The sequence below is a fragment of the Lycium barbarum genome, chromosome 2 (genome assembly GCF_019175385.1).
Source record: "Lycium barbarum isolate Lr01 chromosome 2, ASM1917538v2, whole genome shotgun sequence".
NCBI classification, from domain to species: domain Eukaryota; kingdom Viridiplantae; phylum Streptophyta; class Magnoliopsida; order Solanales; family Solanaceae; genus Lycium; species Lycium barbarum.
In genome coordinates, this window is record NC_083338.1 from 127,792,489 (window position 1) to 127,819,984 (window position 27,496).

Below are 27,496 nucleotides of genomic sequence, written 5' to 3' on the forward strand. Positions count from 1 at the left end.
AAAGATCCATAAGTTGGTAGATATATTTACCAACCATTATATCAAATACAAAAAAAAATCTGCAAGTTGTAGTATATTTATAACAAATTTACTCTTACCAATCATTTACCAATTAAATTTACTTCTACCAAAGTTCGATCAATAGATTTTGTATTTTTTAGAAAGATACTCTAGTAGCGTATTAACTTTGTTATGGACTATGATTTGCTCATTTGGTAAGATTGTATAAGAATTGGGGAAGTTTTGATGGTTTTCACAACTTGTGGGTTTTTATGTTTATGAAAAAAATATAACTTAAAAAATTTAAATTGCATGTCCAAACAAAACTTTAACTTTAAATCATCCTGATTTCATAATTTGTTTTTGTATGTCTACGATATATTTGCCAGGAAAAAAAAAATTTATCAACCTTTTAAGTGGAATATTAGAAAGTAGCCTTTCTATCTCAATCTGTATAGGATTAATTAAATACCACTTAACTAGTAATTTTCCAAGATAATTAAAACTTCAGAAAAGGCTCAAATATGCCATCAAACTATCGGAAATGGCTCATTTATTCCGCTCGTCAATAGTTTGGCTTATTTATGCCATTGCCATTACAAAATGACTCATTTATGCCATCATCGTTACCAAAATGGTTCATTCATGCCATTTTTCATTAACATCGATTTTACAATACCAGATATGACACGTGTCCTCCAATTAGAGGTCCACATTTTTTAATTAACCAACCCAATTTTTAATCCCAAATTAATTAGAAAATCCGACCCATTTTATAACGGCGATGACATAAATGAGCCATTTTGTAACAGGATGACATAAATGAGTCAAACTATTGACGAGTGACATAAATGAGCCATTTACGATAGTTCGATGACATATTTGAGCCTTTTCCGTTAAAACTTTAGAGTAACCTTTCTATCTCAATTGTCCTTATAGGATTAATTAAATACCACTTAACTAGTAGAATAATTCCAAGTTAATTAAAACTTTAGTGAGTAAACCATTCACCTTCTTATTTACGTGCTCGTCTTAGCTCTTATGGATCCGACTCCTCTCCATTACTCTTTCTCTTCATTTCGTCAAGTACACATCTAGATGAGAGACATGTGTCCTATTTAATTTTTACAGGTCAAAATTTAATTACATTGACAAGTATTATAACCATAGTTACGTGAATAAGTTTTGAAAAACTACTCTCCAGATTTGGTAATAAAATAAATTTCCCACAAATTTTGGTACACACTAATATCATTAATTTCATATTATATTTTTATATTCAAATATTAAAATTGTAGAAGATGAACCTAAATATGAACCTAACAACGTATTTGTTTAGCCTGATAAATAGCAGTCTTCGAAAATATTTTGGCTTTAGAAGAATATTTTCTTTTATTCACAAAAAAAAAAAAGATAAAAGAACTTTTAAAAGAACAGATTTCTTTTTTTTCCCGTCAATTATAGTAGCCACTGCGCATGTGCAGCAGTTAACTTCTCCTTAAATTTTAGAATTTGGATATTTCACATTTGTAATTCTGATGCCCTCTCGCCTTTTCTTTTTTCTATTCTTTTATTTTATGATTTTTTCAACATTGATAATCCTTCCCTTGTTTTGTTTCTCAACATAATATTTCAAAAATAAATTTACTTGTACAGAAAGTTGTTCGAACCTCAGCTTAAATGTCGCATAGTTAACATTTATTAATATATAAGATGAAATTAATAATATTAATGGGTAACAAAATCTGTGGGAATATCTTTTTCTTACCAAAGTTGGAAAAGTAGTTTTCCAAAATTTATTCACTTAACTATGATTATTATACTTGTTAGCGTAATTAAATCTTGACCTCTAAAAATAAAATAGAACACATGCTCTCATCTAGATGTGTACTTGACGAAATGGAGAGGAGTCGGATCCAACTCTTATACGGCAAATTCAAGTTAGCTAGCATTTGGCCATAGATTCCCAAAAAAAAAAAAAAATGAAAAACTTGATTTGCGTGAAGTTTTTCAACTTTTTAAAATGTGTTTGGCCATAATTTTTCAAAACATATTTCACTTTTTGTTTTGGAAAACATGAAACATTACTTATACCCATAAGTTCTAAAAAGTATCAAGAATACCCAACCATACAAAACATACATACTTGCTAATCCCAAATTCTGCAGAACGTGATATTTCAATAACAACTGCTAATAACAAACTTACTAGCTCCTACAATTCAAATTACAATACAAAGATCCATTTTTATCTTCGCGGATTTCTACAGTTGGTAAAGCAATTTTTCCTAGGATATCTTCTTCTACTGTTTGGGCACAACTTAGCTCGTTCACTTTATAGAAGAGACTGCTTTAATTGTGGAAACATGGTAGATATGACTTTAATGGAGGAACATCGTAGATAGAATTAGTTGGGTCATAAATAGATGGAGCTTTTTTATAAAATACAAAAGTTTGAGGTAGTTTTTAAAAGTTTTGAAAAGGTCAAAACATAGATCTTGGCCCAAAAACAGGTTTGACCCAGAATTTGGGATTTGAAAATTTGTTTTCAAAATCTGTCAAAATTTTATGGCCAAACAAAGATTTTAAAAACAAATCTTCAAAATGTGCTCCCAAAATCTATGGCCAAACGAGAGCTAAATTTTAAGTCCAGCAATCAAGTACTCTGTCTATAGTATCATTTTCCACCAAATTACATGGATTATTATATTGTAAAAACCGTATATCACTACAAAGCAAACCATCCAATAAAACACAATATGTGGATATTTTATATTTACCCCACATAGCTAGCAGCTTAATAAAGCTCACGACAAAAAAATAACCCTAATATTTATTTTTACAAATTTTAGCCACTATGATTTGTATATAATCAGTGTGTGTATGTTATATGGGCAATGATTACAGCAATTACAACTAGGCGGGTGATTTTTTTTTTTCCATCCGTCTAGCTAAAAATGTTAAAGAACCCATAAAACATTTTATAACTTGGCAAACTATACGTACATATAAAGATGAACAAAAGCAACAAAACATGGTCAACACGGAATGTGGACTTGTGCAGAAAGAATAAAAGAATGATGACTATATTTTTATGTACAGGTTGTTTGATGTCAATTCCAAACCACCCACCCCTTTTACCAAATTTGGGGTGGGAGACTTGGGTATACGAAGGGAGAAATAAATGTTGTGAAAAAGAAAAATACAATAAGTATGCAGTTTCATTCACATGGTAGCAGGCTTTCTTGAATCCAAACTATTTTTGGCCTATGACTTAGGACTTAGGTACTTACTCCTTGCCATATTAATCAAATTCAAGCAACTGCACTCTTAAATATCTAATCTCTACACTCTATATTAGCAAAGAATTATTGTAGTCATAGACAATGGCGGAGCCAGAATTTTTACTAAGGGAGTTCAAAAATATAAAGAAGTAAACACACGAAGAAGCCAAGGGGGTTCAACATCTACTATATATACATTAAAAAAAAATCTTGTATATACAATGTAATTTTTCGCCAAAGGGGTTCATCCGAACCCCCTGGCCCCTGGTCACAGAGGAGAGAGAGAGAGAGAGAGATTGTGCGGGCCGGGGTGGGGGTGTGGTCTATAAACTATACATACGAATTTAAATATACATACGAAGTTCTTGTATTAATTAGCTAGGGAATTTCTATTATTTGTTTAGTAAGTCTACTAAGAATAAGAAAAAGAAAAAGTTGATAAAAATTAAATGTTATGCACTATGTTAATAACTAGCGTACCAAATCTTGATATTTAATTTTACAGGAACCATTAAGAAGGTGTCTTTGTACTATGTTATTTTATGAGATGTTCCATGCAATTATTTTTTGTGTAATCTGTACCATGTTAGCATCCGCAGCTAATAGTGCGAATACATACAATTTCTAACAGTAGGAACATACCACCTTACGAGCGATATGTTATATCTATGTGTACAAGGAAAGTACTTCATAAATGGATCAATGTTTAAATAGAAATTTATTTACTAATTATGGGATTATGTTTTGTTTATCTGTTATGTTGAAAATTTATTAATGGAGGATATAATGAGTTATAGAATACGAGCTTGGTTATGGGTGGTTATGGACTTATGACCTTGGTTTCCATCGCGAAAGGGCAATTCGCGCGAATGCCCTTCAAATGCGTTGGTCTTTAATTTTTGCCCCCGTAATGCGTGGTCTTTAATATTTGCCCTTCTAAGCTAAAAAATAATAAGAAAAGACGTTACTACCCCTACTCATCACATATAAAAACCTGAAAGTCTGTAACGAACCCCAAACATCCAATTAAACCTATCCATCATTCCAACAACAAACCTTTCAATCGTTCCATCGTTCCAACATTTTACCGGAGAAATCTCCATTGATTTTGCTGCTACAACATCGGAAAAGATAAATACATAATATATAGCGTTTCAATTGAACGTAATTCAACTCAATTTGATGCTTTATTAAGTTTAGATTTGTTAATATTTGAAAATAACAACAAATCATCTTCTATGAACTAAACAACTGATATTCAGTTGAGATTCAACATTGCGAATCATAATTTTACTCAACAACATAGAATTGATCAAATTTATTGCTTTGTTTTGATTTTGATTAGTTTATACGTTCCATTTGATTAGTATACAATGCTCAATGACTTAGACTTGAAATTATAGTAACTTCAGTTGACAAAAAATAATCAGGCAAAGTTTTGAACAAGTATGGCGGAGGAGGCAGAAGTTCACCTTGCAAAAGAACAAAGTATGCCGCTAGAGTCAAACTTTCATTTTCATAAGCAAAACATCAAGTATACAAGTGTTAAGAACTAGAAAAGTATGTCGGAGGAGGCAGAAGTTTACTTTACAAAAGAACAAAGTATGCTGTTAGAGGCAACTTTTATTTTCATGAGCAAAACAAAAATTTACGCAAGTGTTAAGAACTAGAAAAGTATGCCGGAGGAGGCAGAAGTTTACTTTACAAAAGAACAAAGTATGATGTTAGAGGCAACTTTCATTTTCATAAGCAAAATAAAAAAGTACACAAGTGTTAAGAATTAGACAAGTCTGCCGGAGGAGGCACAAATTCACTTTACAAAAGAACAAATTATGCTGTTAGAGGCAAACTTTCATTTTCATAAGCAAAACATCAAGTATACAAGTGTTAAGAACTAGAAAAGTATGGTGGATGAGGCATAAGTTTACTTTACAAAAGAACAAAGTATGCTGTTAGAGGAAACTTTCATTTTCATAAGCAAAATAAAAAAGTACACAAGTGTTAAGAATTAGACAAGTCTGCCGGAGGGGGCAAAAGTTCACGTTACAAAAGAACAATGTATGCTGTTAGTGGCAAACTTTTATTTTCATGAGCAAAACAAAAATTTACGCAAGTGTTAAGAACTAGAAAAGTATGCCGGAGGAGGCAGAAGTTCACTTTACAAAAGAATAAAGTATGCTGTTAGAGGCAACTTTCATTTTCATAAGCAAAACAAAAACATTATTAACAAAACAACACCAAAAACACATAAGATTGCATAAAAACCAAAATTATTAACAAGACAACACCAAAAAATCAAGCACACATAAATTAACTTAATTCATGAAGTTATGCCGGAACAAGCATAACTTTATGCCGGAACCGGCATAACTTCAGTTTACAAAATTACAAAGTATGCCGTGAGAGGCAAACTTTCATTTTTCATAACCAAAACAAAACATCATTAACAAAACACCAAAAACACATAAGATTGCATAAAAACCAAAATTATTAAAAAGACAACACCAAAAAACCAAACACACATAAATTAACTTAATTCATGAAGTTATGCCGGAACAAGCATAACTTTATGCCGGAACCGGCATAACTTCAATTTCAAAAACCAAGAACTCTGCCGGACCCGACATATGTTGCCTCAGACAAACACATTCTTCACAAAAACCAGATTATTAAATAAAAACAACAGCAACAACATAAAACAACTGTTCACAGGCAAAACTTCAACGATTCAACAAAGAGAAAACCAAAACGCATATCAAAATCAACTAAAACATATTACGACATTCATAATACGACATTCAAAAAACCAAAATATATACATGGGGAATGAAACTAAAGTTCAAAAAATCATCTAGACACTATAACAAAACACTATAATTTTAAATAAAAAAGGATCAATTAAATATAAAAAACGATGAAGACAACGATATCAATTCAACAAATAACAATTTAACATAAAAACAAATATTGAAACGAGCAAAAGATCCAAATTCGTACCTAAGTTTTAGAACAGATGAGACAAACACAAAACAGAGGAGGAAAAAAGAAGCAAAAAAAGAAAAGAAAAGGGCAAATGATGAAATAAAAAGGATTTTAATGGGGTAAGGGTAATTTTGTCAAAAAACTTTCATTAAACAGGCGGCAAGGGCAAAATTTAAAGAAGACATAAATGAGGGCAAAATATAAAGACCAGCCCAAAAGAAGGGCACTCCGCGCAAAAAATTGATCGGGAAATAGTAACTCAAGTTACTTCACTAAAATAAGTCCTCTTTATGTGAACCACTTACTAGCTCGAAGAAAATAGTTCCATTGATGGAAGTGTTCCAACTTTATATGAAACTATTTTTGATAACTTCTTCTTATATGAAAATACATTTATTATTAAACGTGACTTCTAATTGATTTTTACTTTTACTAACATAATCCACCTTAACTAGTAATATTGCTTATTTTGCAACATGTTTTAACAATATCTGGAAATTACTACTTATAATAAGGGGAAATCTAAAGATTTTGTAGTCACTTAGTTAGATTATATCTAATGGTTAGGCTTTCCTTTTGACTTTCTTAGCATATTCTCATTTTCCACTCTATTTTCTTGTCCATTTCTATGTGGGTCCCTAAAATTGGTGTATATTAATATTTATAATACTTTGTGTGAATCTTTTTTATATGGTACTTTTAGCTTTTATATTTAGTCCAAATAAATATTTTTTATATATAATTAAGAAGATATTAATAGTTTTATATATCAAATTTATCATTATTTAGATAAGTGAATTTTTACATAACCAAAAAAATCATATTAAATGGGCACTCTTTAATTAAGGTGATTTAGCAAAAAATGCTTCTTATTTTCTAAGGATAAGTGATTTCTTAAGGGGTGCGCCCAAACTAATATGGACCGAGTCGACTATTAGATTACCCTTTATATTATTTGTCATTGTACATTTTGGCAAATTTTAAGCAACTATGGAAAGTGCATGCATTTGGTTGAAAATAAAAAGGAAGTCTAGATATACTCTGACAAAAATATTGTTTTCTAACTTACGAAAACTTCTATATGATTCAATATATCAGAAACGTTGAGAAAGTGTCGAACTACTTTTACAACTAATATAATGTAAAACAAAATAAAAAGCAAGAGTAGCAAAAAAAAAAAAAAAAACACAAAAAAGGTTGTAAATATAAATTTTAATGTAGTTTGGAGCACGGGCCAAATGACACTAGTAGTTGTATACGGGAGAACTCCAAAATTGATATTTTGAGTAATTTAAATCACAAAATTTTGGACTTACAAATTTGGCAAGTTTTATATCCCTATCACATGCATGTTGAACGTTAGGTTCTTTCAAACTTTTAGGAGATACAATATTAGCATTATTTTGGAGATTTTCTTCCAAGTACTTGAATGAAATTTTCATTATTCAATATGGCATGCCAAATACGATAATTAAGAACCATCACCGCTGGCACTTTCATCAGTAGATTAGACAAGTAAACTTGCATCGACAGCTGCTATTATATATTAGTATTAGCTCATCTTGGAACGAAAATATTTACATCCCTCTGTGATTTTCATTTCCTTTTCCATTTCTATTTCTTTCAGAGTCTGCTCTTTTAATTTCTTAAAGAAGTTCGTAAGACCTCTTGAGTCCTTTATATCCTATCTCAATTTATGTGATACAAATTGATCTATTGGGATCAAATATTAGGTGTATTGTAGGCTAGAACTGTTATAAAGTTTCATCTTTCGAGTGATCAAAATTTGAACTTGATGCTAAATCCTAATACAAATTATTTCGTACTCAACGCGCATCACATCAAAACTGAGCGCTTCTCATTAACATACTACTGCAAATGCTTTCTGGAATACTTCATACTAGATCCTTCTTTGTTTGGACCATAAAACATTTTTGGTCGGTGTTGAGTTTATTTTAAATTTGTTTTTTTAAAATATTTTTCATAGAACGTTAGAGAGAATAAATCTTAGTTTTGAAAAAAGAAAATACCCAAAGGCCAAAACGCAAACATTACTTGAGACTCTCATTACTCGTATTGGTTCTTAAAGTTATTAAACGTATCTGAGAGAAATTTTTTTATTTTTTGGTTCTGCTTTAAGGGGAAAAAACAAAGAATGTAAGGTCATTTCAGACCTAAGAGATCAACTGGAAATCAGAAAAATGAAAAATGTCACATTTTCTTTTTGGGTGGAGCGCAGGAAAATTCTGTTTTTCGTTTTGTTTTCCAACAGCCTCTGACGAGAACAATTTTGCTTATTCTAGAAAATATTGTATTTGTGTTATATCCAACCAGGATAAATGTTAGATCACACTCACTTAGAACAAACTATGGAATTTTAGCTTGTACAGAATGAACTACGGAAGAGAGTAATTTCCAGGCCACAAAAACTAGCATCAAAATGCCCCAAAAGAGAGCCTAGCTGCCAGTGCCAATAAGAAATCAATTTTCTAACTTCAAAATAAGAAACTCGGTTTCTTATCGGTAATGCGCCATGTTAACAGCTATATACTTACAGAACTAAAAAAGCGCCGCAATTACTGAAGCCGCTAGAGGCAGAACTTACATCATGGCAGCTGCTGTTCAAAGCTTGAGGGTGCAACATTATTTGGTTTTGGAGGACAAGCAGTATGCTTGTTGGTTTTGTTCTTCTCCTCTGCCTGCGCGGAAGTCAACTTCCCGGCATGGAACTGATTTTCACCCAATTCCAACTCCTGTTTCCTCTTGATTTTCTTTTTCGGCAGCGCATCTGCAGCTCGTGGATCAACAGAGCTTCCAGAAACTCCCTTTAGTTTCTCCTGCTTTAGACGATCCACATCAGAACCATTAGCTAGGGAAACAGGCACTCGTGCAGAAGCATTTACTGCTGCAGTATTGGATACTGGCTTGTTTGCTGAAGTTGAAGAATGATCAACAACAATCTTTTCTTGGATATGCACCGACTGAGCAATAGGTCCAGCGTCTACTCTACTAGTATCCTCTGCCTTTGTGGTCAATAACTTGTTCCTCCTAATTTTCTCTCCATCCTAAATAAAGAGCACAAATGAACTTTTATACATTGTAAAAACTACAAAGAAGCATTTAGGCACAGGCATTTTGATGTAATTTATTTGAGAGATGACGATGAGAACACCCAAAATCTGATTACTATGTGAAATTCAATATTTTAATGGAATCTCAGACAGCATTCAGATATAGACTAATACCTCCAACATCCTTAACAAGACACGCAGTGCACAGGGTGTACTATCCCTTTTTGCCTAATCAGAAACATCACTTCATTTATAATACCAAAAGAATAATTTACTTACTTGAAGTCGTTTCCAAATCTAATATGTTAATTCTCATTTAATATCTAAAATCAAGTTAATTTGGCTATCAAAAGGTCAGCTACGTCCAGAAAACCTTTAAAACCGTCAAATTCCTTCATTCCTTGCCTAAATTCATAGTAATAAAAATTGATCAATCAAGCATATAGATGATCTGTTTTCTCAAATATGACATGTTTGATGGTAGACTTAATGAGATAGTGAGGTTAATTGGTTTAGACTTGAAGGTACACTTGTTCAATGTGTATATGTAATATGTGCCAAAATTTATTTGTTACTAGGAAAACTAGAATTGTTAAAGCACATTAGCACCACCTGTATTACTCTTTCCTCTCTATGGTACAATTAATTACTTACAAATGGCGTGCTTGATAGTGGACTTAATGAGATAGTGAAGTTAATTGGTCTGCAGTTGAAGGCACACTTGTTCAACGGTTATATATTTAAGTGCCAAAATCATTTTTTTATTAAGCAAGCTAGAAATCATTAAAGAATATTAGCGCACCTATTTTATCTTGTCCTCTTTCAAATACAATACCATTCCTTAGTCATGTCTTTAAGAAAAGATTGAATCTTTATTGACTGCAAAATTTTCTGTCGAAGCAATATCTTCTCCAGAGCATTCTTTACTCAGACTGATTATAAGCATTTACCTAAAACAGAGTTACACTGTGAATGCAAGCTCACAGGTTAAGAGCTACAAGACAAAATGAATTTAATAAACTAAACAAAGAAGAGAATAAAGATAAACAGGGTATTTTTTACCTTACGACGTGCGTTCAATGCTCTCCTTCTATCTTTTGCTCTACATATACCACGTTTAATACCATGATTGTCCATAAATCCATTTGGCCAAAATCCTGCAAGCTGCATGAAAACAGAACAATTACAGTTAAAGAACCATCACAGGGAAAACTAGGAAGACTTTGGAATCCCCTAAATGTCAAAGCAGCTCCTAATTCACATTTCGCGGCCAAAATCCTGAACATATATCAGAGTTTCGCAGTGGAAAATTTCATTTAATGGGGCTAAGAAGAAAGAACACGGATAAGTGACCACCACAATAGAGAATAGACTTTTTTTTTTTTTTTGATGAAATAGAGAACAGACTCTTAAATACACCAAAAACTGTTTTCTGATCTAGAGTCTACCTTCAGATAGATAGATTTAGAACTTAGTGTGCATCAAGTACTAAATTTCCTAGATGGCCCAATGGCAAATGAAGTAGATGACATAAAATAAAGACCAAGCATACAAAATGAGGTGTTCTTTCTTCAAGAAATAGCAAAAGTTGTATGTCCCCTAACCTCTGCATACAACTTTCTGACTTGTGGACCAGCATCTTCATCCAGGCCCTACAAGTAAAGGCTAAGTAAATCTCCAGCACGAACTGTTTCCAGTAAGAAACAATCTTATCAAAGGCATTTTTGTTGTGAGTGGGGCAGGGTACCTCAACAAAATGATCATAAAGGTCACATATTTTGTCTTCTAAGGCAACATCCATGCTGTATTTTCTCTTAAAGGCTTCTTTCTCTTCAGCACTTGCTTCTTGGAAGTCATCAGAAGATCCAGCTTGTTGTTCAAGTAACTGCAAACACACGTCAAACATCAATAAAAAGATATTTTGAAGCTTTTTCGTAAAACCATCTCCCTAACCTGAGGGAGGGGTATTTTGTTTGAGATTTCCTATAGAAACATTCACTTTTACAAAAATGAAAGACACTCCGTTTTCCTGACCATTAAGGAACAATAACAACTTCACAGGAAGACTTGAATCTTCCAAATGCTAGCAGAGACAACATGCGCTCATGGTAAATAATAAGCATAATATTACAAAGTGTCAAAGTCATACCTTTGATTTCATCAATGGAATCTTCAACTTAATCATCTCAGCAACCTCCCTCTTTATGTGCTGAACCCTGTTATCTTTCTCTTGTTTTGCTGACAGCCCCATATTAACCATGATTTTCAAATTCCTCTGCAGCCAGACAAATATTAGATCGATCATAATTTCTAAGACAATGATGGGCAGCAAAACCACCTATGACTTGAAGCATTAGTAACAGTTAAACGAGAGAAATATTTAAACCTTAATATATGTGAACATAGACAAAAACCGCCATAAATTTCTCTAGCACGGCACAAGCTTGTGCAAGATAGGAAGGAAACATGTGAGAAGATAGGAAAGAATAAACTGTGAGAAGAAATCCAACGTTAATAAACACAGATTTACAAGAAACTACAACACGTACAAGAGGGTGCCTGCATCAGACATAACATAAAAGCAGTTTACAGCATTCAGCCAAGAAACTAGAATTGCCTAGCATTTCACTTCCAATTTCATCTTTCAAATTTTCTTAGAAAGCTTACTCTCATTCAGATTTCACAACCATAATACTGAATACTCGTAAGTATTTACCTAAGCATTCATTTCCTCGTCCCATATAACAAATTCAAATTGAGGAAACTCTGTTTTTTTTTTTTTGAGAATGGTAGTGTTGTATTCCTCAGCATTAAGGACCTGCTGGCGACCTCCAAAAATATCAGCCCAGAACAACAAGAGTAAACTAAAATAACTATAGAGAACCTAAAAAATCTACTGACTGTTCAGCTTCTTCTAAACCTTGCTCTTTACACCAAAAGAAAAAAATATTGACACAATTCTCTTTGATTTTCGGGATTGAACTAGAAGTATTCTCAAAACATTTGTTGTTTCTTTCTCTCCAAATTGACCAGCATATGCAAGGTGGTATTATCTTCCACCATTTCTTTTGGCTTTTGCTTCCTCCTCTCCTTATCCAGCAACTGAGTAGGTCTGCACTGTGTTCTGGCATTATCCACTTATTTGAGACATGCTAAGGAATTGTGACCATAGCTGTGTTAACTTTGCAATGAAGAAACAGGTGGCTGTTGGTTTCCTCAGTCTCCTTGCAAAGGAAACATCTAGAAGCAATCTCAAATCCCCTTCTTTTTAATTTTTCATGAGTGAAGCATGCTCTTCTAGCCACCAACCAAATGAAACACTTTACCTTAGTTGGGACTTTATACTTCCAAGTCTGTTTCCATGGACCTGATATACCCCCTGGTTGTTCCACCACTTCCTTTCTATATAGCCTGCCCACAGAGAACTTTCCATCGCTGTCATACATCCATCTTATTGCGTCTGGTTCTGTAGAAATGCCTTTAAATCCACTTAGCTGTTGTAGTAACTCAGCAACTCTACCCACTTCCCAGTCATTCAAGTTTCCTCTGAATGTAAGATTCCAACCTTGAGGGGACCAAGTGTCAGCTACTGATGCTTCTGCATTGCTGCAAAAAGAAAACAAATCTGGAAATGAGTTCATCAGAGGCTCATGTCCAATCCAGTTCTCTTTCCAAAAAAGGATCTTGGTACCATTCCCCACCCTGTAGAGAACACTTCCAGCCAGCTTAGTCCACAGATTTCTAATTGTCCTCCATACTGAGACACCATAGGTGCTACACACTATGTTAGAACACCAATGGACACACTGCCCATATTTGTTGATAATTACTTCCTTCCAAAGTGCATGATCCTCATAAACAAACCTCCAAAGCCACTTTGTCAACAAGCATTCATTCTGTAACCCCAAATTTCTAATGCCAAGTCCACCAGAATGTCTGCTTAGTTGGGCAGTTTCCCATTTCACCAAATGCATACCTTCGTTCTCTTTGTTGCCCGACCATAGAAAATCTCTCCTCAATTTATCCAGTCTTTCTTCCACCTTAGAAGGAATGGGGAATAAAAACATGACATAAGTTGGCAATGAATCCAAAACTGAGTTAATTAGAGTGATCCTTTCTCCAAGAGATAAATATTGTGCCTTCCAGTTAGCAAGTTTCTTTTTTTTTGATTAAGCACCGGGTGTCCGGGTCTCTTTGAGCCCCGACTAATCCCGGGGGTGCACAGGCCCTCGGCAAGGAGTTTCCCGCAAGTGCACCACGGGTAATTCAGGGTTTTACCCCAGTCCGATGGCCCTCAGAAATTGTTTGCACCCAGTGGGTTTCGAACTTGAGACCTTGAAAGGGAGCAAACCCCAAGGCTCAAGCCAATTACCACCAGGCCAACCCCTGAGGGTTCCAGTTAGCAAGTTTCTTCTCGGTTTTTTCTACAATCCCATCCCAAATTTCCAGCTCCTTATGTTTATTGCCAAGAGGCATGCCCAGATAAGTTGTTAGAAAATTCTCAATTTTACATCCCAGAATGTTGGCCAGACTTTGTATTTGTGGGACTTCTTTAACAGGGAAAACACGGCTCTTCCTCCAATTAACAGCTAAACCAGAAACACCCTCAAAAACCACCAAAACCAATCTGATAAAGCTAAGTTGTTCTGCCTTAGCTTCACAGAAAATAACAGTGTCATCTGCATAAAGCAAGTGACAAATCTGCATCTCCTCACCTGCTTGGTTGCCTATCCTGAAACCTTTTAATCAACCATTTTGAATAGCCACCCTCATCATACTGTTGAAGCCTTCCATAGCTAATATGAAGAGAAAAGGAGAAAGAGGATCTCCCTGTCTGAGTCCTCTTTCTGAGGGAAAAAAACCAGCAGGTTCTCCATTAACCAGAATTGAGAACCTGACAGTTTTAATGCAAAAACCAATCCCCTTCAACCACCTCTCACCAAAACCCATTTGTTTGAGAATATTGAGAAGAAAATCCCAATTGACATGGTCATAGGCTTTCTCTATATCTAGCTTACACATGATCCCCAGATGTTCACCTCTGAGTCTGGAGTTCCACACATTTACTAGCTACGAGTGCTGCATCCATAATTTGCCTTTCTTTAATGAATGCCACTCTCTTAATTAACTATACATGCATGATGGCGTTCAAATTTGATTCTACCAAGTTCAACACCCTAATACCTCGTTTCCTCGCACATAAAGGTACATTTGGACCTCTAATAATTGCTAACCAACAGGAGTGTCTTGACCAAGTTTACTATTTCTCAAAAATGCTGATAAGTATCTCTTCTTTTTCTTAAAATCCAAACTAATTTATTTGATATTTACATTAAAAATTGATATCATGAATTTTAAAGAGAAAAAATCATGTTATTTGATAGTTTACACTAAAGAGAAAAATCATGTTACGAAAGATTCTACTATATAAAAAGTTATTGGTTATTTTCTTTTCTTGGCATAAATATACTAGTCATTTAGTAAGGCAAAAAGGACTATCCTACTACGCAAAGATCTTAATGAACTTTCTAACTTAAACCCAAGTGTCTCATTATTTTGACACATATTGAGAAGATATTAGCCACATAACTGTTAAAGTTAATGGTGGGAACTCGGGCATTGTAGGTTTCAACCTTTTTTAGCCAAATTAGTCATGCGATATGTAAGAGGCATTGTCAGCAGTACACAATAGCAATTATACGAGAGATCAGGCTGGCCTTGATCTCTTAAAATTGAAACAGATTCAGCAATGGATCACATTTAGCAATGGATCTGATATATTTCGCTTCCAGCTTCACAACTATGATTGCTTTAAGATTATGCATTACAAGATTTTAGATGTCTTTCTGCCTTCTAGTGAAGATATGCCACCAACGTAGAGAAAGAAATCATCACTACAATTGATTGCCATAACAACCTCACAGGTCTCCATAACTTAATTGAGATATGGACTAACTTATGAAATAAGTACAGTCAGAACAACTCAAATAGATATAGTCAGTACAAGATGCAATGTCAGCATGATAATAAACTTTATCCAGAACATCCAAATGATACGCAAAAGTACCTTCAAAGTGCGAAGCTGTATCAAGTGGCCGACAATACTCATTAAACGATTAATTAACTCATTGGATATTTTTCCATGACTAGCTTGCTGCAACCATCAACAGAAATATTTGGATTCGATAAGTACACGTTATGGAATATAAATTAATACGTCAAACAAAAAGATAGAACTAACTAGACCATATAGCTTAGTCTATACCGCCAATCTGGCAACTTTAGCCAGTTTCTGCTTTATTTCAGGTGGTAACCTCCTTTTGATAGCCTGAGATGAATTATCCGCATCCTGAACCTCCATAGTCGGTGGCCTTACTGTGATATTTTGAGATTGAAATAAATGACCAAATTAAAAGAAAATGAATTATCGACCAAAGTAAAAGAAAATGAATTATCACCAATTAAAAACGACAACAGAACCTTGGCCTTACGGTGTTATTTTCAAAAATTAAAACGGATGAGCAATGTACAGGAAATTGAATTAGCATCAATTAGAATAACACATGTCAGAAGTTTTGGGCATACATTCTGCAACAATCTTCTCCAAATCCCTGATGGCCTTCTCAAGCATTGTACCTTTTGGTCTAGCACTAGATCCTTCCTTTCTCTGCATGGCAGCAACTTTCTGCATATTTATAGGCAGCACCTGAGTGTCAGTTACAGCAAGAACAGAAGTTTATTGGGAATCTTAGATATGACAGCTTAACCCTGCACTATATGTGTGTCTCTAAATCTTATATGGTGCAGGGTTAAGCGGTCATATCTGAGATTCAAGGCAAACCAGCTGAGAGGAGAGGAAACAAGACTTGCTAGAACTAGAGGTCTTCTTGGTTGTTATGTATGCTTACACCTTAATTACTAAAAACTTATTGTACCGCAGGGCAAACTGGCTAAGCAGAGGGGAAGAATAGACTTATTAGACCTTTAGAAAGTCATCTTGATTATTATGTACGTTTATCAAGTTATCAAAGCATGAGAAATTTCTTTTTGATAATGGACGGCAACCAGACCTCTGTTTGATCTAATAGACTAATACCATGTTACCATGTTGAATTGTGTGACCATCTCATCTAAAAACTTAAGTTGTTAAGAGTACACAAGGTCCATTTTTTTACCATGTTATGTTATCAAAGTCAAACCCATCCTTGATATTGGCTTACCTAATGTTCAGCCCCTATGTGATGTATCCATGCTCCAAATCCTAGTCCAAGTCCTGAGCGTGCGAGGATGTTAAAATCTTACATTTGTTAAGAGTATAAATTGTACTCCCTTTAAGCGCTTATGGACAATCCTAACCTCTAGCTTTTGAGTTTGAGTTTGAGTTTGAGTTAGGTCTACGGTCCGTTTTCTTAGCACTTCCATTTGATTTTCTCCTATCTGTTAAGGTGAAGGCCTATTTAGTATCTTGTTAGAGGCAACCGGTTTGATTTTGGAAAGACTACTAGGACCGTGAAGGATGAATAACTTTTGCTAACGCCATAAGAGACCCTAAGATTTCGTGGCAGCGTGCTTTTTCTAGCATCTTTTGAGATTATTTGGCTCATAATAAGCGCAGCTCTATTTTTTTTTTTATGAAAAGGTTGTATTGAAAAGGCATCAAGAAGATGCAAGAGAGTTACAAAGAAAATAGATGATAACTCCAGAATTGCAAAAAAAAAAAAAAAAAAACACAAATGAGATCTGGGAGTTAAAACCTATAGCAAAAACTCAAAGCTGTTAAGAAACTGAGAGGGAGCTAATGAAATCTACAAGGGAAATCACATCATTTACAGGGGAATATTTGCTCCAACTAAAAAGATTCATCAGACTTTTAGATTTCAAGGAGCAGTTAGGAGTTGAAGTCCCATCATGCATAATAAGCGCAGCTCTACTTCGTTGTAAACATTTCAAGGGCTTCACTTGGTCATTAATAAGTGCTATCCCTACTTAGAACAATGACTTAATAGAAAAAGTTTCCTTCAGCAATGTTCTCAAACAACCATTAGAAATCAATCTATAAATACCACGGAGTAATGATTCATGCCATTAAACATTTGGCAGATAGCACAGAAACACAATATCGCGGGAGAGTACAGTAAGCAACTTACCGTAGTCTGAACTGAGTTCTTGCCCTCAAAGCCACTGACATTAAGCTTTTCATCACGTCGCTGAACAGTATGGTCTACTCCTTCAGAAATGTTTACTGATCTTCCAACACTAGATTTCTCTTGAGCATAAGAACTTTTGTCATGAAGCCTCTGAGTAGAATTCCCAGATATTTCAGAACCATCTTTTAATTTGTCAACTAGATTCTTGGATTGGATAACTCCAATTTTCTGCTGGTCAAGGTCTTTTTCTTGTGCAGAATCGCCACGCAATGATACTGATGGAGATAACTCCAACATATTTTGGGTATCTGAAGCTTTCTTTGTTATTGGTATTTCAGAAGCATTCAACTGATTCAGGAATTTTTCTTCATGAGGTACATTTTGCAAAGAAACACCATGAGATGGATGAGATGTTTCACTAACAACTGGTACTGGTTTCCCAGCCTTTTTTCCTACTTTTACAGGTTTACTTGGATTATGTCCCTCATCATCCCCAACATGGCTTTTCGCCAGATCTTTTCTTCTCCTCTTTTTTGGTTGCTGGTTCTTTGGTGAAACTGGTTCACTAACAGAAAATCAGGTCAGTTAGAAGCGCCCAAATGAAAAGAAGCATTCAGTTTTCATATCTGAGAATAATAAGCAAATAAATCCTTTCCATTTTGCAGATTACAGATTCAATAATGCTATGAACAACAGATCTTTATATTTTTGATAGGTGAGGGAAAGAATAAGGGCATCTGCATCGATACAAAGACGCTAAAACAAAGTCCCAAAAGAAACATAGATCTGAATTCCTGAATCACGGAAAACGTAACTTATTGGACAAGGGAAAAAAGAAGAAAAAGAATTTCACAGGTAAAGAGATGCGGTGGTTTAAACCATAGAAAACCACCAGTTGGTCAATACTTGGTTAAACAAAAGAAAACATTTCCAAAATTGAGAGAACCTAAGGAGGTTTCCTCACAGAATGTTATTAATAGCCAATTTGCATGTTAGAGAAACCAAGATATCCCAAAATTGATACTTACAAAAATCATAGAAGAGCTACTTAGGAATTGACTAGTATTTTGGGCTGCAGGATAGAGAATCTGCCAACAGAATATTTGGGCCAGCCATTGGGTAATAAACATAAGGAGCTGGAGATCTGGGATGGGATTGTGGAGAAAAGAGAAAAGAAGCTAGCAACCTGGACGGCACAATACTTATCACTAGGGGGTAGACTCACTTTGATTAACGTTGTGTTGGATTCCTTGCCAACTATGTAATGTCTTTATTCCCTGTTCCAGCTAAAGTGGTTAAGAAGCTGGAAAAACTTAGAAGAGATTTTGTCTAGGAAACAAGGAGCGAAAAGTCTATCACCTACTGGAAGACTACTCAGTTAGACAAGAAAGCTGGTGCGCTGGGAATCGGGGATCTGAGAATGCAGAACAACCATCCACTTATGAAATGGTTATGAAGATTCAATGGGGAAGCGCAGGCTTTATGGAAGGAGGTACGCTTGAGCAAGTATGGACAGACAGATCAATGGAGTACTAATGCAGTCTCCAGCACCAATAGAACCTCAGCGTGGAGATCTATTAGGAATCTCTGGCCCAAACTAGCAGAGAACAAATGCTACAACGTGGGAGTAGGCAGTAAAATATTTTGGAAAGATCTGTGGCTTGCCCAAGAAGCACTGATGTATGCTTTTCCCAACTTATTTAATATCTGGAATGATCCTAGTGTTACTGTGGCTGAAGGATGGTCTCATCAGGGGTGGGATATCTCTTTCAGAAGACATCTGAATGACTGGGAAGTGGGCAAGGTTTGTTGAGCTAATGCAGGTGGTTGATGGTTTCAGAGGTACTTCTACAGATCCTGACTCCTGATACAATTAGACTGAAGCATGACAAAGATGGCATGTTCTCTGTGAACAGATTATATAAAAAGGAAGCATCCATGCAGCCTGAGAATAGGACAGGACCATGGAAGCAAGCCTGGAAAAGCTGGCTCCAACTAAAGTCTAGATTTGTGACCAGGAAGCTTGTCTCAAACATGAGATTTTGCAGATAAGGGGGTTTCAAATTGTCCGCAGATGTTTGTTGTGTTTATGCTTCGTCTTTGAAGACAATGTTAAGATTAAGGTAGGCAATGGAAGGAAAATAAGATGTTGACAAGATACATGGTTGGGGATTTCTCCACTAATGACCAAGTACCAGACTACCAGGATCTCTATTCTTTTACAAATACTGCAGGTTTCGTGCCTCACAGTGCTGGACTAGTAACTCTTGGTGCATATCTTTTATAAAAGAACTGCTTTGATTGGGAGATTCCCAGAATTACACTTCTACTGAAAGATCTGGAGATAGTATCTGTCAATGATAAAGTTGAGGCTGCATTACATAGAATGGAGAACAAGATGGGAACTTCACTGTTAAGGCATGTTACAACGCCCTTAACAGTGTGGAATTGGCCCTATCAGGTGTTGACAAGATACATGGTTGGGGATTTCTCCACTAATGACCAAGTACCAGACTACCAGGATCTCTATTCTTTTACAAATACTGCAGGTTTCGTGCCTCACAGTGCTGGACTAGTAACTCTTGGTGCATATCTTTTATAAAAGAACTGCTTTGATTGGGAGATTCCCAGAATTACACTTCTACTGAAAGATCTGGAGATAGTATCTGTCAATGATAAAGTTGAGGCTGCATTACATAGAATGGAGAACAAGATGGGAACTTCACTGTTAAGGCATGTTACAACGCCCTTAACAGTGTGGAATTGGCCCTATCAGGTGGCCCTGGAAGCTGATAGGTTTTATCCTATTAGGACCAGCTTGGTGCTATGCAGATTCTCCTTTGCAATATACAAGCTGCTTACCTTCTTTCAAAAAAAAAAAAAATGATCTTCCTTTCCCTTCCGGCAATCTCCCAACAATCCTAATTAAACATCACTAAATCTAATGAAAAAAGATCTGAAAATATGAAAAGAAATAGATAGACCAAAGAAAAAAAGAGGAAGAAAATTATTTTGACGGAATAAGAGAGGACTAAAAAAAGAATGCCAAAAGTGAAAGTGACAAAGAAGAAGAGTCGCACACGGGAGAAGAAAAATAAGAAAGAAGCAATCAAGAAACAAAGAAGAATAGAAGAGTCGGATTAAACCCAAGATGAAGAAGAAAAAGACAAAGAGAACACTGAATATCACGCAAAGAGGAACCCATCAATGTTTAGCAAGGACTACCAGATTTGGGGGCGTATTGAATTGAGGGAGAGAGAGAACTAATTGTTTCTTACGGTAAAACTTAAAGTACATGTGGGTCTAATTATCCCAATCACTTGAAATGTGGGATTGCCGAGTAATTTAAGGGAATTGTTAAGCGGCATATTATGTTATTAACAACTTTAAAATGGATATAAAAACTAAATTTGGATACCGGGGGAAAGGCAAATAATTGGTTAAATTATATATAGTGGTTTTTAGACATGTCATGCTATGTAAAATCTCAAGAAAGAAACTCACACGCGCTCCAACTTTCCACGGTTGACAAAGAAACCATCATGCTTTATCGCTGAGTTATCAACCTGAAAATATTCATCCTGCATAACAAGAAACAATGTACTAAGTACTTTGACTTCAACATACTGCACAAAGATGCAAAAACTGGCTTGGCTTATAAAATCATCCGGATACGACAGAAAGTAATAGATACTGGTATAAGGTAGATAAGGTTAAGGAACTTGATGTGACCAACCAGCTCAGTATCATCTATGAAAGAATCTTCAGTGTCGTATTCATCGTCATCTGGGAAATCATTAAGATCTTCCTCATCATCACTGTGTTTGCCCTAAAAGGCATAACAGTTAATTAGCAGATCAAGTGCAAAATAAGTATATATATCTGTGTGTATGTGTGTGTACATACATATATATATATATATATGTGTGTGTGTGTGTGTGTGTGTGTGTGTGTGTGTATCACTAACAAGTCTCATTTTTTTAAATAAGTAAACATAATATGTATATACCACTGACAAGTCTCATAAAACGAGTAAACAACAAAATGCATACCACATATAGGCTCTCAATCTTTTCTATCACAGCATTTAAACGATTTCCAGGAGGTGCATCCTTGACTTCCTTATCAGCAGGTTGTCCCTAAATGGGCATTGATAATAAGCATAGAATTTATCAAAGAATGTTCCCAAAATGAGCAAACTAGTGCTCTATAAAATCACGTACAATAATTCATTACAAGCATGGCAGCATATGCATGAGTATCATTCTTGGGCAGTGAAGTGGTATCAATAGAGTTGCGACATCAATTCTGACCAAAGCAATCCTTGCAAATTTCACTATTCCCCCTTTAGTTTGTTCTTCCTTAGACAAGATCTTTGAAACACTTATCATTAACAAGAAAAAGATTTCAGAAATGAATAATTCTAATTATAGAGATCACCAAACGCCCTATATACTACAGCACACAGTTCACAGGAAAACAGTAGAAATCTTTGAAAGACTTTTTTTTTTGATGAAATAAGTGGTATAGAAATCTTTGAAAGACTTAAGCAAAGACCACTAGCCAGTAGCCGCCAATATACACAAATAGTGCCGGATTCACAGAAAGACACTGGAAAGTCACCCATAATAATTCTTTTAGTATAATAGTTTGTGTTACATAACAATCCCCATCCATTGAGTCAAATATAGTTCTAAGCCCAAATTTCTAATTTTCTATAATAAATTTAAGCATGACTTATAAATCAGATCAACTAAATTCAAATTTCTAATAGGCTTGAACTACAAATTTAGTACAAATGCGAACACTATAAATATTTAAATATTAGGTTAGAAGTAAGCGGTACCAAAGAAGGCAATTATTGTAACCTTTGAAAGGAATAGTCAGGGTTTGCCTCTTCCCTGCTACATATTTTTTTTGAGAATATACCAAATTTATCACAGAGACTTGTCAACTGAAGGACAATATTAAGCTCTGCAGCTTGATAATTCTTCTGGATTACATAGAGAAACCACTAAAAGAGACCATAAGAACACAGCATGTCACACTGACAATATCTTCCCAACTCTTTACATTCAGATCACTCCCAGAACAACATGATGGAGCAATCCAACCAGCTTCTAAGATCCCAGATTCTTTTACTATTCCAAAATACTATAAATTATTTTAGTCATTATAACGAAGAATAATGCCAATACTTTATTAAATAAATAACATGAAGATAATGCCAATAATAGTTCCTCTAATCATGCACTTCATCTCTGACTTTTATATTTATCCCCATTACATTACACTGTGGAGTATAGCTCCACAAAAGAAACCACCTTCATATCCCAGACGCACTATAGTTTTGGTTTTCGCACGCGAATCCAAGAACAGGAACTACTGAGACAGGTGAGCAGGGCCACTCTAGTACCACCTCCAAGTTCCAATTAAGAATTTCACAATGTAATCTTAAATTTCCCATACAAAACAAAGGAATAGGTTACAGAGAGTAATTTCATCTTGGTTATATTCGGACGCTAAACCAATCATTCCCTCCGCCCACCAGTTACAAATCAAGAAACCTAACCAACAGTATTAGAAGTGCGCAATTGCAAAATATACAACTCACTCAAGTAAATGCAATCATGAGCTGATGATATTTATGCAGCTCAAATACTACAGCATTTATTGCTTCAACTTTCTATTATTGTCTATTGTTCCTTGTAATTCGATAATAGTATTTTGTGGTAGTTACTGTTCTTTATAAGAATGCTTTGTCATGCTATCTTTAGAATTTTTCCGTGGATTCTTTACTTCTGTTATTTCTTTTCCGTACTGCTTTAATATGCTTTTACTCGAGCCGAGGATCTATCGGAGGTAAGATCTGCGTACACACTAACTTCTCGAGATCACACTTGTGGGATTACACTTGCTATGTTGTTTGTTTTGTTTATACTGAAATAATGATACTCATTTGGTAGTATTTTACAGTATGCCTTCAAGTGAATTTAACTCATATTCCAGATAAACAAAAACCAGCAACTAACTCAATTGAGATTAAATAAACTGAAATGACAACCAATTACCGGAGCTAATTTCGTCTCGAGAGAAGAAGGATGAGGTAAGGAAGATTGAATACTAGCAGCAGCAATCTTCGGACCATTAGTAATATTATTTGACTTATTAGTAGCGTCCTTGAGAAGTTTCTTCCACGACACAATTGTTGTTTCTCCTGGCCGGAGCTCCACCGTGAACCTCCGCCGTCCGGCCGCCGCCTCATACGACGTCGACGTCGTAGTCCTCCCTACCGCCGGTTCTCCTCCGGCACCTTCCATTTTGGAGATTGTAATCGAAATTAGGGCTCCGATGTCTGAGATTTAGACATGGAAAAGAGAGGGAAATTAACACTGATTCGAAACCCTAAAGTACCGGAAAATTACGGTAAACGAATTCTAAGTGAACCTTTTCGGAATTGGATTTTAGAGGGTGTTTGGATTGACTAAGCTAACAGCTAAAAATTATAAGTCGGAATAACCTACTGCTTACACCAGATTAAAAAAAGAGGGTTTATTTAGCCATTTACACACCCTTTAAAAAAATATTACTGTAACTTTTAAATAATAGATAAGAAAATACTAACTTTCAAATAATTGATAAAAATAAGTAATTTGACTAAATTACTTCTAATTAAATAGGTATTAAATTTAATCACATAGCATTTAATAGAGATAAATATAAAAAAATAAGATTAATTCTTTCTTGATTTGATAAGTAGACACTCTTTTTTATCCAAAAAAAAGGTTAAGTGGACACTTTTTTATCCGGAGGGAGTAATTTTTGTGGCTTTTGGCTTATTTTTATACTTTTTGGCCTAAAAATAAGTGTTTAAAAACAGTTTTTATCTTTTCCAAACACTATAAAAGGTAAATGTGGACTTAAAAGTCAATAAGCACTTAAAATTTTGTAGGGAGGGCTTCCCCTAAGGGAGCTGCAGTGTGAATCCGAATATAATCAGACTTCAATAGTGATAGCGGACACAGGGTGAAAAATAAAAAAACACCTAAAATAAGTCAACCCAAACACCTTATTTTAGCAAGCGTTTGGCCACAAAAAATCAAATATTTGAAGTTGGAGTGTTATGTTTGGTTATAGTTTTTGCAAAGTATATTTAATTATTTGAATGTGTTGAAAGTGAAAAAAAATAGTATTTTAGGCGTTTTCCAAATTTCAAATATCAACTTGAAGTTGTCTTTGGAATTCTCATCATCAAACACTGATTTTCAAATAAAGTAAAAAAAAAATCAGAAAAAGGTGAAAACCAAACGGGTCCTTATCTTGTTTTTATCTTTTTCAGTTGCTTTCTGTTTTGCTCGTCTTAAGTCCTTTTAGTTTCACGTATAACTGCCGTCTGTTTGTCTCGCATTTGACGCTTCGGTCAACTCCTCTTCTTTCTGGAGGAAAAAAAGAATACTCCTCTTTTTTTTTCTCCCTCTTGAGTTATTTCTGCCTCTATTATTTGTACTAGTTTTCGGACTCGCGCGTTGCGCGGTCAGTATAAAAGGAAATAATTATAAAAAATTATTAACTTATTTATTTGATATAATAATTTTTGGCATATTGCATTGAGATATTTAAAATCAATAATTTTGTGAATAATTAATATTGAAAATTTAAATTACATTTAATATTATACCACGATTGCGATTACTCTAGACGTTCTATATGGAAAAAAAATATTTTTATCATATCCCATTGTCATATTTAAAAAATATTATGATATTAAAAAATAATTGCTAATTAATTGACCTCTATATTTATTTGTTTGATTTGTTAAGACATGAGAACATAACTTTATCTTTTAATTCAAATTCAATATAATCATTCAATTCAAATTTCCAAGCAAATAGTTTTTAAAAACTTTATCTTTTAATTACAATTCAAAAACTAATCTCACTTAATTTTACTATATTGCCTATTGATATTATCAAAAATTATTACATCGCCTTTTAGTATTAGCTCGTCGCTTGACTTAATATTTTTACTCACTATTCTCCTTTTAATATTGGGATAATTTTAGAGAGAACACTATTCAATTTTTTTCCATAACAATAAGTCAGTGGCAAAGTCAAGATTTTTACTATGGGGGTTCACAAATATAAAGAAGTAAACACAATGAAAAAGAGAAGGATTCAACATCTACTATATATATAAAAAATAATTTTAAACCTTGTGTATTCCAATATAATTTTTTGCCGAAGAGGATTCGGATGAACTCATCAGCCCAACCTAGCTTCGCCCTAACACTAACCTATCAGAATATTTACTATATGATATTTACCAATAAGAAAACACAAATCGATATGAATTCTACGGCTTATTTTTCCCGAAATATTTCACGATTATTATAGTTTTAAAACCTTTTTTGAATAATAATAAAGAAAAAGAAATGAAGAAACTTGGTGCATGATGTTTTAAAAAAATTCTTCTTTCAATCCCAACACATCCATTATGAAGATCATATTATACGAAACTCATGGTTTTAAAATTGGTGTAGCACATTGTTGATAGTGCACATAATGTGAGAAAGCAAAAGCATCGTGGTAATTACCTTTTTTTTACTTAATTCTCTAAGTTAAAGATATTTTTGAAAGAAATTTGAGAAAACCAAGTTCTTCAAGTTGGTCACGAAGGCCATGTTGAAAGAAATTAAGACCAGCAGCCAAAATACGATAGCAAACATACCAAGTGCCAGCACGTGGGTTTGTTAGAATTATGCATCTTAAAAGTTCAAATTAGAAAGAAAATATGTAACCCCAGCAAAGCTTACATAACATAGTCAGAATGGAATTGGCAAAGATCCTCATGCATGATAACCAAGTAATGGAAAATAACAATAAATTTATTTTCTCCTGTAAGTTTGTTCCTGTAAAGTCACAGAAGAAAAGGATGTCTAACGTAAAAGAGAGGGCACTGATCAAGGCATCATCTCTAGAGTGCTAACATCGCTCTTTTCTCCTCTCCTACCGACGGGCAGTAAAAACAATAGGATGTTGAAGAAACTAAACTAAGAAAAGAACAATTAATCATCACGCACACAAGCACTGACTCCCATCTTTCCACTGCAACTGCTTAGTCTTCTTCTTTGATTGCTCCATTGATTTTAGAATACCTCGCTGTGCAATATGAGAAGGAACTTCGAGATTCAGATTAAATTTAAACTGGAAATTGTGGAAGAAGACATGCATCATGGATCTGAAGGAGTTAAATTCTTACGTTCCTGCCACTTTAATTCTCACAATTGTTAGAGCAAAAGAGATGAAATCATGATAAGTAGACAAATATTAAGTATCCAATAATGTAATTAGTTTTGGAATTGTAGCATTCGAGAAATTGAAAGTAGTGGGAACATTATCCAAAAGTAGCAAACTTCTTAATGATACCCTTTTGTATTCAAGATACTCTAATAAAACCAAGCATCAAATATGGGCACGGGTCCAAGAAAAAATAGCACATGTATTTCATTCAATTGACAATGAATAATCCAATCAGTGAAAATGAGTAATGCTTCAGTCTGTGAAGCCTAGAAATACAAAGACATAAGCATATGGTAAAATCATGTGAATTTTAACTCCAAAGTCGAACACAATAATAAAAAATTTGGAACCAATAAGACGCTATACAAACATCAAAGTTCAGAAGTTTCATTAAATACTTCAATCCAACTGGTGAAAGTTATAACTAAAGAAATATAATTGTGTTTGCACTTACAATTAAAAATTGTAATCAACTCAAACAACCAGAATATGAAATGCTACTGACTTGAAGACCTTGAACATACAATGAACAAATATTGAAACCAAGTAAAAGTTTGAGAAGATAATTGGAAAATGAACTTCTTTCTAATCTGTAAAAAGAGTTTCGAAAACGGTAAGGTGAAAAATTGAGGAGGAAGAATATAGGAAAGGATAAATTTGATAATTAAATGGGAAAAACGACATTGTAACAAATGAAAAGCACAAAGCTTAGTA

The 27,496-nt window shown here is 34.4% G+C and overlaps 1 protein-coding gene across 2 annotated transcripts; it reads right to left on the reverse strand.

Annotated features, from left to right (window-relative positions):
* Positions 1-8,541: 8,541 nt before the first annotated feature.
* LOC132627158 (ubinuclein-1-like) lies at positions 8,542-23,978 on the reverse strand. 2 transcript variants are annotated; one of them, XR_009577796.1, is made up of 14 exons: positions 23,555-23,978; positions 21,536-21,622; positions 21,220-21,312; positions 20,988-21,064; positions 17,484-18,048; positions 15,922-16,021; positions 15,602-15,711; positions 15,404-15,490; positions 11,486-11,611; positions 11,084-11,221; positions 10,941-10,988; positions 10,399-10,500; positions 10,139-10,286; positions 9,195-9,330 (listed from the first exon to the last, which is right to left on the reverse strand). XR_009577796.1 is itself a non-coding variant. In XM_060342323.1 (13 exons), the coding sequence occupies exons 1-13, from the start codon at positions 23,801-23,803 to the stop codon at positions 8,872-8,874; spliced, it is 2,241 nt and encodes a 746-aa protein (XP_060198306.1). In that variant the 5' UTR covers positions 23,804-23,975; the 3' UTR covers positions 8,542-8,871. The 2 variants fall into 2 exon arrangements, 1 of the variants encoding a protein (XP_060198306.1); XM_060342323.1 differs by lacking the exon at positions 10,139-10,286 and having other exon boundaries at positions 8,542-9,330; positions 23,555-23,975.
* Between the last annotated feature and the right edge of the window lie 3,518 nt (positions 23,979-27,496).

Excerpts from the sequence above, each read along its gene's own strand:
- LOC132627158 (XM_060342323.1), bottom strand. The coding sequence starts at position 23,803 with ATGGAAGGTGCCGGAGGAGAACCGGCGGTAGGGAGGACTACGACGTCG. Across the intron at positions 21,313-21,535 it reads AGATTGAGAGCCTATATGTG|GGCAAACACAGTGATGATGA; the intron begins GTATGCATTTTG and ends TATGCCTTTTAG. Across the intron at positions 16,022-17,483 it reads AGAACTCAGTTCAGACTACG|AAAGTTGCTGCCATGCAGAG; the intron begins GTAAGTTGCTTA and ends ATAAATATGCAG.